The sequence below is a fragment of the Rutidosis leptorrhynchoides genome, chromosome 7, assembly GCF_046630445.1.
Source record: "Rutidosis leptorrhynchoides isolate AG116_Rl617_1_P2 chromosome 7, CSIRO_AGI_Rlap_v1, whole genome shotgun sequence".
Classification (NCBI taxonomy): Eukaryota; Viridiplantae; Streptophyta; class Magnoliopsida; order Asterales; family Asteraceae; genus Rutidosis; species Rutidosis leptorrhynchoides.
The window spans coordinates 7,001,845-7,014,200 of record NC_092339.1 but is presented as its reverse complement, the minus strand read 5'-3'; the positions used below and the strand labels follow the sequence as shown (position 1 = coordinate 7,014,200).

General features: G+C 33.7%; 1 protein-coding gene and 1 pseudogene across 1 annotated transcript; one reads left to right on the top strand and one right to left on the bottom strand.

Moving 5' to 3' along the window:
* The first annotated feature begins 518 nt into the window (after window positions 1-518).
* LOC139860580 (uncharacterized) lies at window positions 519-1,408 on the top strand (annotated as a pseudogene).
* Window positions 1,409-7,721: 6,313 nt separating this feature from the next.
* On the bottom strand, window positions 7,722-12,119 carry LOC139857498 (protein DNA-DAMAGE INDUCIBLE 1-like). Its single transcript, XM_071846277.1, has 16 exons — window positions 11,953-12,119; window positions 11,815-11,847; window positions 11,355-11,485; window positions 10,993-11,098; window positions 10,798-10,914; window positions 10,087-10,152; window positions 9,951-10,013; window positions 9,817-9,861; window positions 9,692-9,753; window positions 9,479-9,572; window positions 9,256-9,348; window positions 9,105-9,174; window positions 8,529-8,599; window positions 8,282-8,345; window positions 8,118-8,143; window positions 7,722-8,024 (listed from the first exon to the last, which is right to left on the bottom strand). Exons 1-16 carry the CDS (start codon window positions 12,016-12,018, stop codon window positions 7,896-7,898), a joined length of 1,236 nt encoding a protein of 411 aa, XP_071702378.1. The 5' UTR covers window positions 12,019-12,119; the 3' UTR covers window positions 7,722-7,895.
* Between the last annotated feature and the right edge of the window lie 237 nt (window positions 12,120-12,356).

The following is a 12,356-nucleotide window of genomic DNA, read 5'->3' as shown; positions in this document are numbered from 1 at the left end:
AAGTCAAGTACATATGTTCAAGAAAACTCACCGGAAAGTCAGATTGGAAAGTCAATCTCAAAGATTCAAGAAAAATCACTGGAAAGTTAAACCAGAAAGTCAGACCGTAAAGTCAAGTTCAAAGGTTCAAGAAAACACGTCAGACCTTCAAACCGAAAAATTAGACCGGAAAGTTAGACTGGATAGTCAAGTTAAAAGGTTCAAGAAAACTCGCCAGAAAATTAGACAGGATAGTCAAACCGGAAATTCAAGTTCAAATGTTCAATCCCCACTATCTACACTTTGGGGGGCTTGCCTTTAAAAAAAAAAAAAAAAACATCGGGAAGTCAAGTTTTAAGGTTTAACGAAAATAAATGGAAAGTCACATCAGAAAGTCGGACCGAAAAATCAACTTCAAATGTTCAAGAAACTCACTGAAAGTCAAACCGGAGAGTCAAGTTAAAAGGTTCAAGAAAACCCACAGAAAAGTCAAACAGATGAGTCAGAGCGGAAAGTCATGTTTAAGAGTTCAAGAAAACTCACCGGAAAGTCTAATTGAAAAGTCAGACCGGAAAGCCATGTTCAAAGAACATTCGGTATAATTAGATTGGTGCATTCTCATCTGCTACAAGTGTTTGAATCTACCTGTACAATTACTTTTAATTTAGTTGATAATCATATTTACCTTTATATACAGATGATATATATAGCCTTCTTGATTTACTTGTAAAATTGTGTTGTAGATACACGATGCAATCGAACAAAGGAGCTGCTTCCAATCTTCCATGGAAGTTGAACAGACTGGTCCTAGTGAAGTTAAAGTTGTTACAAAGCCGAATTATAAGCCGTTGACAGCTCATGAGATTTTCGATGGCCAAGTCCAGTTCCGTGAATTTTACGTCCCGAAGCATAGGTAATTAGGTATACACCACTGATGAAAGTATGGATGGATATATATACGCCTATATACGATCAAATGAAGGTTGATATTCGTATGAACGTGAAGACAAGAAATGTTGAGATGATGACTAGACGGGATACTCTAGATGTTAGTAACCTTCAAACGTGTGCAGATTTTGTTCATGCTTTCATGCTTGGGTTCGATTTGATCGATGCAGTTGCATTGCTAAGACTGGATGAACTTTATGTTGATTCGTTTGAGATTAAGGATGTGAAGACCCTCAAAGGAGAGCATCTTTCTCGTGCTATTGGAAGACTGTCTGGGAAAGGAGGTAAAACAAAATTTGCTATTGAGAATTCAACGAAGACAAGAATTGTTATTGCAGACACGAAGATTCACATATTGGGATCATTTGCCAACATTAAAGTTGCAAGAGATTTATTGTGCACTCTTATTATGGGATCACCTGCTGGAAAGGTATATTCTAAGCTGAGGAATGTTACATCAAGATTAGCGTAAAGATTTTGAGTTAATATTTTGTAGTAATTTCTGGGATTGTAAACTGGAAAGCATGAGTAGCTACTAGGGATTATGTTCTTCCATTTTTGGATTCAAATATAATTTCGGTGTCATTAATTTATTGAAATAGTTTTTATCTGTGTGGTTTGTTGAGTTTCTTAAATGTACAAACCAATAATGCGTGTCCGAAATCTTTAATGACTAGAAAAAGTCTATAGTTGAATGCATGCATTATGTTTGTACTTTACAGAAGGCATAAAAGATAGTACTCCGTAAGAAATTTCTATAAACTCTTAAATTCTTATATGCTGAGATTGCCAGGTGTGTAATATCTCACTTGTGGGCTTGGTTTGTTGATAGTACTTTTGGTTTCTACCCTGTTCTTGTAAAACAGGTGAGTATTCATGATATAGATAAGGTTTATATTTGTTATAATATATAAATATATATATATAAATGGATAGTCAATTATTGATACACAAAAGTAATATTATTGTATTACCTAAACTTGTGATATTTTTGCTATAAATAGCCATGAATGCAAGCATTAAACTTGCACCATTTCTCACACTTACAAAGTGTTTCTTTCTTTCTCTCCATTATCATCTTTGTTCTTACACTTCATTATTAGTATTCTAAATCAAGAATCAAATCACTAAAGGTAGTTATAAGCCTACTGAATTATAACATCAAGAATCAAACCACTAAAGGTAGTTATAAGCCTACTGAATTATAACACGTTATCAGCACGATAATCTTAATACTAAATATGGTTGGCTCTGCCACCAAAATGATATATGGTCGGTTATACCACCAAAATGATATATGGTCGGTTATACCACCAAAATGATATATGGTCGGTTATACCACCAGAATGATATAGGTCGGTTATACCACCTGAAAAAATATATGGTCGACACTGTCGCCAAATTTTCATTTATGTTTACTAATATTTATATTTTTGTTATATAACATTTATTTATGATTACTTACACATGGTCGACACTGTCACCTACTTATCATTTATGTTATATTAAATTTATGTTTAATGTTTATATACTTATGAATATAAATTGACTCTAATTTATCATGATGTTTGTTTTAATTTTTGATAATAGAAAATGTCGAATCTGGAAAAGCTTAAATTTACTCCTTTAGAATCAACTGGAAACAACTACATGCCATGGGTTATAAAAGTAAAAATGCATCTTAAATCAATGGGCATTCTTGAAACCATAAATGAAAACAACACTTGTTCTGAAAAAGAACAAGCTACGGCATGTTGCTTTATTCATCAACATATTGATGAATGCTTACAAAATAATTATGTGACTGTAGAAGATCCCCATGTTTTATGGGAAGGTCTCAAAAGCAGATTCAATAATCAAAGAGAAATTTTACTTCGAGCTGCAATGGAACAATGGAGAACATTAAGGTTCCAAGACTTTAAGAAAGTAAATGAATACAGCTCAGCTCTGTATAATACATGTTCACAACTTAAATTCTGTGGACATGAAATTAGTGATGCAGACATGATGGAGAAAACTTTCTCCACAATGAATGCTGCAAACATCACAGTGCAAAGAAATTTGAGAATGCTAAAGTTCAAAACATATCCTGAACTTAATTCATATCTCTTAGTTGCAGAGCAAAATGATGAGCTATTAATGAAAAATCAGCAATCCCGTCCTACTGGTACACTTGCAATCCCTGAAGCAAATACTGCAAATAATTATAAACAGGGACAAGGACGCGGGCAAGGTCGTGGTTATAATAACCATCACCATCATCATGCCAAAAGCCATAACTATGGTAGAAACCATCCTTATGGTAATGGTAATGGGCGTGGACGTGGTCGTGGTCGTGGCCGTGGTGGTCAAAGAAATAGTAATCCACGAAAATATAAATATCAACCACAAAACAAGCCCATTAAACAAGATGTTGAAGAAAATTCTTCTAAAAATTCTGAAGAATCTTGCTACAGATGTGGTAGAATGGGCCACTGGGCTAATACTTGCCGAACATCTAAACATCTTGTTAAGATGTATCAGGATTCGCTGAAAGGTAAAGAAAAGGAAGTAAATTTTGTGGATAATATTGATCCAACAGTCACTGAGAAACCATCTGATTTATATGAAGATTTCTTGAATGTTTAAGTTGTGTGTCTTTTGAAAAATAAACGATTTAATATCGTCTGTCTTTGTCATTATGTTTGCTAAATGTTTCAGTACTATCTATTTGCGTTTAAAATATTGTGTAATATTAATGTACTCACTATTTATTTCTTATATATGAAGTTCAATATGAATTTTGCTGGAATACAACATCAATCAAGTGGTGGAGATCTCTGTATAGCAGACAGTGGAACTACACACACTATACTTAAATCCGAGAAATATTTTATTGATCTAAAACCAACGGAAGGAACTATACATACAATATCAGGACCTGCTAACTTGATAAAAGGGATAGGAAAGGCAAATTTCATACTACCAAATGGTACAAAATTTTTAATAAATGATGCCTTATTTTCTCCCAAGTCAAGCAGAAATTTATTGAGTTTCTCCGACATATACCTTAACGGGTATGATTATCAGTCAGTGACAACAGAAAATGAGAAATATTTAAGTATCACTGACAAGAGTCATGTGGTTGAAAAACTGCCAAGACTTAGTTCTGGATTACATTATACACATACAAATGTACCAGAAATACATATGGTAGTTAACGAAAAATATATTGATCCTGGTGTATTCAGTTTATGGCATAACAGATTAGGCCATCCAGGATCAACAATGATGAAAAGGATTATTGAATGTACTCATGGACATCCACTAAAGGATAGAAAAATCCATCATGATACAATGGTTCCATGTACATCTTGCTCTCTTGGAAAATTGATAACTAGACCCTCACCACTTAAGGTTGAGAAAGAATCACCAATGTTTCTTGAAAGAATTCAAGGTGATATATGTGGACCAATTCATCCACCATGTGGACCATTTAGATATTTCATGGTTCTAATAGACGCATCTAGCAGATGGTCTCATGTTTGTCTGTTATCAAGCCGTAATGTGGCATTTGCAAAATTTCTTGCCCAAATTATTAAATTGAGAGCTCATTTTCCTGATTACACCATTAAAAGGGTGAGACTTGATAATGCTGGTGAATTTACATCTCAAGCATTTAATGACTATTGCATGTCTATAGGAATTGTTGTTGAACATTCTGTTGCTCATGTGCATACACAAAATGGTTTAGCCGAGTCATTGATTAAACGTTTACAGTTAATCGCTAGACCATTGATAATGAGAACAAAACTCCCTGTATCTATATGGGGTCATGCAATTTTACATGCTGCTGCATTGATTCGCATCAGACCAAGTGCAAGTCATAAATATTCCCCCCTACAACTTGCTTTTGGTCAAGAGCCAAATATTTCCCATCTTAGAACATTTGGTTGTGCAGTGTATGTTCCAATTGCGACACCACAACGTACAAAAATGGGTCCTCAAAGGAGGTTGGGAATATATGTTGGATATGAAACATCTTCAATATTAAGGTATATTGAACCTATGACAGGTGACGTTTTTACAGCACGTTTTGCTGATTGTCATTTTAATGAAACATTGTTCCCTAGATTAGGGGGAGAAATGAAAAATAAAGAAAATGATGTTTCATGGTGTGAACCTCAATTAAAGTATCTTGATCCTCGCACAAAAGAATGCGAGACAGAAGTTCAAAAGATAATGCATATACAAGAACTTGCAAATCAATTGCCTGATGCATTTACAGATACAAAAACGGTGACAAAATCATATATACCAGCAGTAAATACTCCAGCTCGAATTGAAATTCCAAAAGCTGGCAATAACGTCACTCATGAATCTTTGCCACGTCAGAAACGTGGAAGACCAATCGGTTCAAAGGATAAAAATCCTCGAAAAAGAAAATCAGCTGATAATGAAGTAAAAGAAAGTGTTCAAGAAGAACCACAAATCAGTACTCCTACTGCAGAGGAGATTGATGATGTCAATACAGAAATTGCAATCAATTATGCATATTCAAAAATATTATGGAACCGAAATGAAATGAAAAATCTTGATGAGAAATTTTCATTTAATGTTGCATATGACATCATGAATAATGATGATGATCCAGAACCAACATCTATGGTTGAATGTCAAAATAGACATGATTGGGCTCAATGGAAAGAAGCAATACGAGCTGAATTAGAATCACTCAATAAAAGAAAAGTTTTCGGATCCATCATTCTCACTCCTAAAGATGTGAAACCTGTAGGATACAGATGAATTTTTGTCCGAAAAAGAAATGAGAAAAATGAAGTTACAAGGTATAAAGCTAGACTTGTAGCTCAAGGTTTTTCTCAAAGACCGGGAATTGATTATGAAGAAACTTATTCTCCTGTTATGGATGCAATTACTTTTAGGTACTTAATCAGTCTGGCAGTTTCTAAAAATTTAGAAATGCATCTCATGGATGTTGTGACTGCTTATCTATATGGATCACTTGATAGTGATATATATATGAAGATACCTGAAGGATTTAAGGTACTAGAAGCATCAAATGCAAAACCCAAAGAAATGTATTCGATTAAATTACAAAGATCTTTATATGGGTTAAAACAATCGGGACGTATGTGGTATAACCGATTAAGTGATTACTTGATAAGCAAAGGGTATACAAATAATCTTACTTGCCCTTGTGTTTTCATTAAGAAAACAACATCCGGATATGTGATCATAGTTGTTTATGTTGATGATCTTAACATCATAGGTACAAATAAAGAGATCCATGAAGCCATTCAACTTCTAAAGAAAGAATTTGAAATGAAAGATCTCGGAAAAACCAAGTATTGCCTTGGTTTACAAATTGAGCATATGCCTAATGGTTTACTTGTACATCAAACAACATATACTGAAAAGATTTTGAAACGTTTCAATATGGACAAGGCAAAACCATTAAGTACTCCTATGGTTGTTAGATCACTCAATGTTGAAGCTGATCCATTTCGTCCATGTGAAGATCAAGAAGACATTCTTGGACCAGAAGTACCATATCTTAGTGCAATTGGAGCTCTTATGTATCTTACAAATTGTACAAGACCTGACATTTCTTTTGCAGTTAATTTGTTGGCAAGGTTCAGCTCTGCTCCTACCAAAAGACACTGGAATGGGATCAAACACATATTTCGATACCTTCGAGGAACTACTGATTTAGGATTATTTTATTCTAACGAATCAAAACAAGATTTGGTTGGTTATGCAGATGCAGGTTATTTATCTGATCCACATAAAGCTAAATCTCAAACTGGATATGTATTCCTAAATGGAGCTACTGCAATATCATGGCGTTCTCAAAAACAAACACTTGTTGCTACATCGTCAAATCATGCCGAAGTGATTGCATTACATGAAGCTACTCGAGAATGTTTTTGGTTGAGATCAATGACACAACTCATTACTGATTCTTGTGGACTAGAACGCGATAAAAGTCCAACAATTATCTATGAAGATAATGCAGCTTGCATAGCACAGATGAAAGAAGGGTATATCAAAAGTGACCGAACCAAACACATACCTCCTAGATTCTTCTCATACACTCAAAATCTCATTAAGGACAACGAGATTGAAATGAGATATGTTCAATCCAGCAAAAACTCTGCTGATCTTTTCACGAAAGCACTTCCAACTGCTATTTTCAGAACACACGTTCATAACATTGGCATGAGACATGTTCAAAAGATGTAACAACCGAAGCGATGTCTACTTGAGGGGGAGTCAACTCCATGCTGCACTCTTTTTCCCTTAGCTAAAGTTTTTCCCACTGGGTTTTCTTTAGCAAGGTTTTTAACGAGGCAGTAACTTACAGTTGATCTTCAACAAACAAAATTGCTATCCAAGGGGGAGTGTTATAATATATAAATATATATATATAAATGGATAGTCAATTATTGATACACAAAAGTAATATTATTGTATTACCTAAACTTGTGATATTTTTGCTATAAATAGCCATGAATGCAAGCATTAAACTTGCACCATTTCTCACACTTACAAAGTGTTTCTTTCTTTCTCTCCATTATCATCTTTGTTCTTACACTTCATTATTAGTATTCTAAATCAAGAATCAAATCACTAAAGGTAGTTATAAGCCTACTGAATTATAACATCAAGAATCAAACCACTAAAGGTAGTTATAAGCCTACTGAATTATAACAATATTTAAGTTTTCGCAGCAATAAATTAATTAAATAGAAATTGTTTATCAGAGTGCAATAGACCATATAGATTGTTAAAAGATTGTAGCACAACATTTGGAATTCGGATAGTGAAGCATCATTCATTCAGCGTATAACCAGCAACTTGAAAGTCAACAATTTCATATACCAAAAGAGATAATCAATGTTACAATCAATGTACACATTTGAATTTGCAAAGAGAAAACTAAAATGTCACAATAAGTTGGTAGAAGTTTATCCACCAAAAAGATATCCAGCTGCTTGTTCTTCATTGCCATCAAAGAACTTAAGAGCTTGAATAACCGCCTCTCTACTAAACCCTAGCTCAACCAGCTTTGCAATTTTCGCTTCAAATTCAGGTCCCTAAATCCACATATATCATACAAATTTCAGTTCATCTATTACTTTGATGCTATTCATATATAGCTTCTATATAGTAAAATTATTAAAACTCACCTGTGTTGGAACACCACGGTCAGATCCTGCAAGATGACCAAAACATAATTACTTCCCTTGAATCAAAGGTTTTGAGAATTTGAAATTTCAATTTTTTCAAGCATAAATCCAAATTAATATTATACAGATTTGCACATCGCACATTGTATGCAAGACATACTAACCTGAAGATGGACCTCCAGATGGAGTTTGAGTGTTGTTCAGTGGTGGTGCAGAAGCAGATAAAGTCTGGAATTTAAATTTAATTTTTAATAAGATATAATAAAATATGGCTATATGAGCATGGCAAACACAATATCAGTTGCACTTCTAAGAGCATAAACATCAGGCCACATATATTATATTTATATTTATATTACTTTATAAAAACTTGTTATAAAAAGGCAATGATTAATGTTGGTAATATCTTACTTGAGCTCCAGAGCTAGAAGCTTCTTTCAGTAGCTTCTCCTCATCTAGGAATTGGCGTGGTATATCCTTTTCTGTTAGTTTACAAAAGACGGTTAAACAGTTACGTGCCTGACTAATCGACTATATATGATGCCGCCGGCTAATTTGAGTTACTTGTAATTATCTCAAACTAAATGAATCAGAAGATCTAGCTAAATAGCCAATGGGTCAATCGAGTAAACTGGTCTGACATGTCAAATATCAACCAAAGTTTATTTTCATTAAAATTTTCTAAATCATTCTACTTATAAAAGTTTAATTGTGGTTTTTGCAATTTTAATTTTGTAGTTATAAATGGTGTATTAATTATTTAGAATTCATTGATAATCAAATAAGTATCCAACTTAACCCTCATATAAGAAAAACCCATATCGACCCGTACACATACCCAACCAGTCTAAACAAACCATTTTTCCAACACTAGTGCATAATTGCATAACCAACGAGTGCTTTTAGTTATAGAGAATAAAAGGCACTTGTCACTTCAAAGTCGTTAATGTAAAAGGTTTTGATCTTCGAGACGGAAGAAAAACGAACCTGGCAGAAATGGTACAGCAACCTCTCCTCCACCAACTCTCAAAACATTATCTTTCAGATCAATTGTGCACTGTACATGGTGACGCTATTACTATCAGTACAAAATTGATCACTAGTTATTGGTTAAAGCAAACTTAAATATGGAAATTACCTGGTGCTTACGAAGCATATCTAAACCAAAAAGAAAATCCATGTTGGGAGAATCCAACACGACAAAAGAACAGGGATAAAAGTTACTGCCGATCTACAATAATCGAATTATTCAATATCCATAAGATGATGGTAAACATATACATCGAAAACAAGTTACAAACTATCACCAATTTAAGCTAATTTTCTAGTTAAGTAGATGAATATCTTCTAGTGAGATTTACCTTAATCGGAGCAACATGGATCCGGCCGAGGATTTCGGACTGGCCAACTCCGTGAGCAATGCCCTTATATCGCTGGTCTAGAAGCCTTAGTAATCTACAAAAAGTCAAAGTAATTAGTATAATTTGATGACGAAAGCATGATTATTATTTCCAACCAAAAGTAATTAGTATAATTTAACAATGACACAAATGCAAAATGCAAAATGCACATACCCCAAACGTTCAGCACAGGTTTTTGATATTATGGTTGATTGAGCCCCACTATCGACAAAAGCCTGAATACAAAGAGTACACATATAAGAACTTAACAGAATTAAAAATGTCACTACGATCATTACCTTTATGGGAACACCGTTGACTTCCATATCAACATAAAGCATGACCTGAATATATGATTCAAAAGATGTTCATTATAATGATGAAAAAAAATCAAACTTTTAATGTTTAGAACGTGATAGCAAAGAATACTCACCACCCTTGCAAAAGCTTCAGGGTTGTGTTCTAACGCAGCGGCCCAGTTCTCATCAATACCTTTCTGTAAAATAAAATTTAACATTATTTAAATTAAAACATTAACATTAAAATGTAATACATTGAAAACAACATACCTGACGGATTGCAGCTTCAATTTTCCTTTGTGCTTCCACATCGAAAGGGTCAGCATAAAGTAGTGCCTGTTTTTGTCAAAACAACAAATTAGAATATATTTCATTTGTTTAAAGCTCAAATCCAACATACACGCAATATGTGTATGATTACATAGACTTTCTTGGAGAACTCATTTAAGAACCAGATTTGGAGTGCAATCACAAGAATTGTGACTGCTGCAACTGTGTATAATATATGGCAGGAGAGAAATAAACGATTATATAATGGTATGAAAAAGAATGAGCAAGAATTATCGGAAATTACACAAGAATTCATCAAAGTCAAACTGTTGACTCTGAAAGTCAAACGTTCTCAAAATGTGCAGCAGGCTGAGAAAATCTGGAACTAAAAGATTTCAGCATTTGATGTGTGTTGCTTCTTAGTGTTAGCGTGTCATGAAAGATGGGACAGATTGATCTAAGTTCGCTTGTTATTTTGGGTCCATATGGGTTTATGGTATTGGTGCCTTGTTTTTAGCCTTGGTTTTTTGAAAGTGTTGTGTGTTGTCTTGTATTCCTTGTGTTAGATCATCCTCTGCCCGTGTATTGTACAGTTATTTGGTATAAATATACTTCACTTTTACCAAAAAAAAACATTGAAAATAAAAACAAAACATTTTTTTTTTTTTTTCAAGGCCAAAGTGTAACAGATGTAACAAGTAACAAGCTTACCATTTCTTCTTCTTGTTGGCGACTTAAGTCAGATCTCTGACGGTGACGCATTCGTAAGAGATCCTGCAACTTATTTAGGTCGTTACCAAGAATGATTTGTGCCAACTCTGGATCACTCTGTCATTCACATTTAACGGGTCAGAAACTCAAAACTATAAACGTATTAGATAACTGAAGGAAAACTAATATCTCCACCTGAAACAATTGGGCCATCAAATCTGAATTATTTCGAATTTGCTGCTGAAAGGCAGCTGGATTCACTGCAGAACCATCTGGATTCATGACTTCATTGCTTGACACTCTGTAATTTCAAAATTTTCATTATTTAGCATAAACCAGAACATCAAAAGATTATTACAAATAGCCCACATTCTTGAAAATAAAAATAAAAAATCAGATGTATGAGTAGCTTTGAATATTTAGTGACAAGTATGATACTTCGGCCAACATTCTTTGTTTTTGCAATAGTTTTCACATAGAACTGTTTGTTTGCCACTAATCTGTAGTGGCTATATCAGACATAAGCTTATAAGTAACAAAGCACAGTTAAAATATACCTTGAAGACGAAGTATTTGAAACCATCATCACTAAATCGCCATCGACAACACCCAAACCACTCAAAGTTTCAGCATTTCTCATCTCTTTTCCATTAAAAAGCAGCTGTTGTTGTTGTAGTGGCACTCGACTCTACTTATCATAAAACATAAAACAATAAATCTAAGACTGAAACACATTGTGTGACGAAACTTGTGATGGGATCGTATTTGATTGTGATAATTAGGTATTTAGTAGCATATTCTCCTAACTACATATATCCAAAGATAATTATATAAAAAGTCAAATAATCAAACTGATTACATCTAGGCCAGCTATAAAACTACATAAAGAATCACAGGATCACAATGCTGAATACAACCTAATTTCCTTTACTACTAAATTCGACATAATTAATTTATATTTATTTATATTTATATAAGAAAGAAAAGAAAGAGTAATTAGTAAGTTCAAAATATTACCTCAATCTCAAGCAAAGCTTTCAGATTTTCCACCTGTGGGCACAAAATACAAGTCAATTATAAGATCATTATCATTTCATTATAAAGATTAAAACTTGAAAATAAATGTAATGAATTTGTATATGTATCGATACATACAGATTCATTAGGGTCAACTTCTAGGGTTATAATTTGTTCATCGGCAGTCATCACGGTGATCTTCATCTTGTTGTTTGAGTTGAATTTGATTGAAGTTTGTTGATGAATTTAATTAATATGGCAGCTTGTGTATTTATTTAGGTTTTGTGTTTGCTTTACTTGCAAGATATTGCATATTGGAAGTGTTATGCGGTAAAATTGAAATTAGTTGGCCTGCGTTAGGAAATTAATTAAATTGAAATGAAATTATGAGATTTGAGATTTGTTTTTTTATTCCTGTGAACGAGTACATTGACTTCCTAGCTTAAATCGCGAGTAATCAAGTCTCATGATCGCGAGATCTGATACTGGGTGATTTGCGCACAAGACGCACCCTCTATCACGCCCCCTTTTGAACGAAGTGG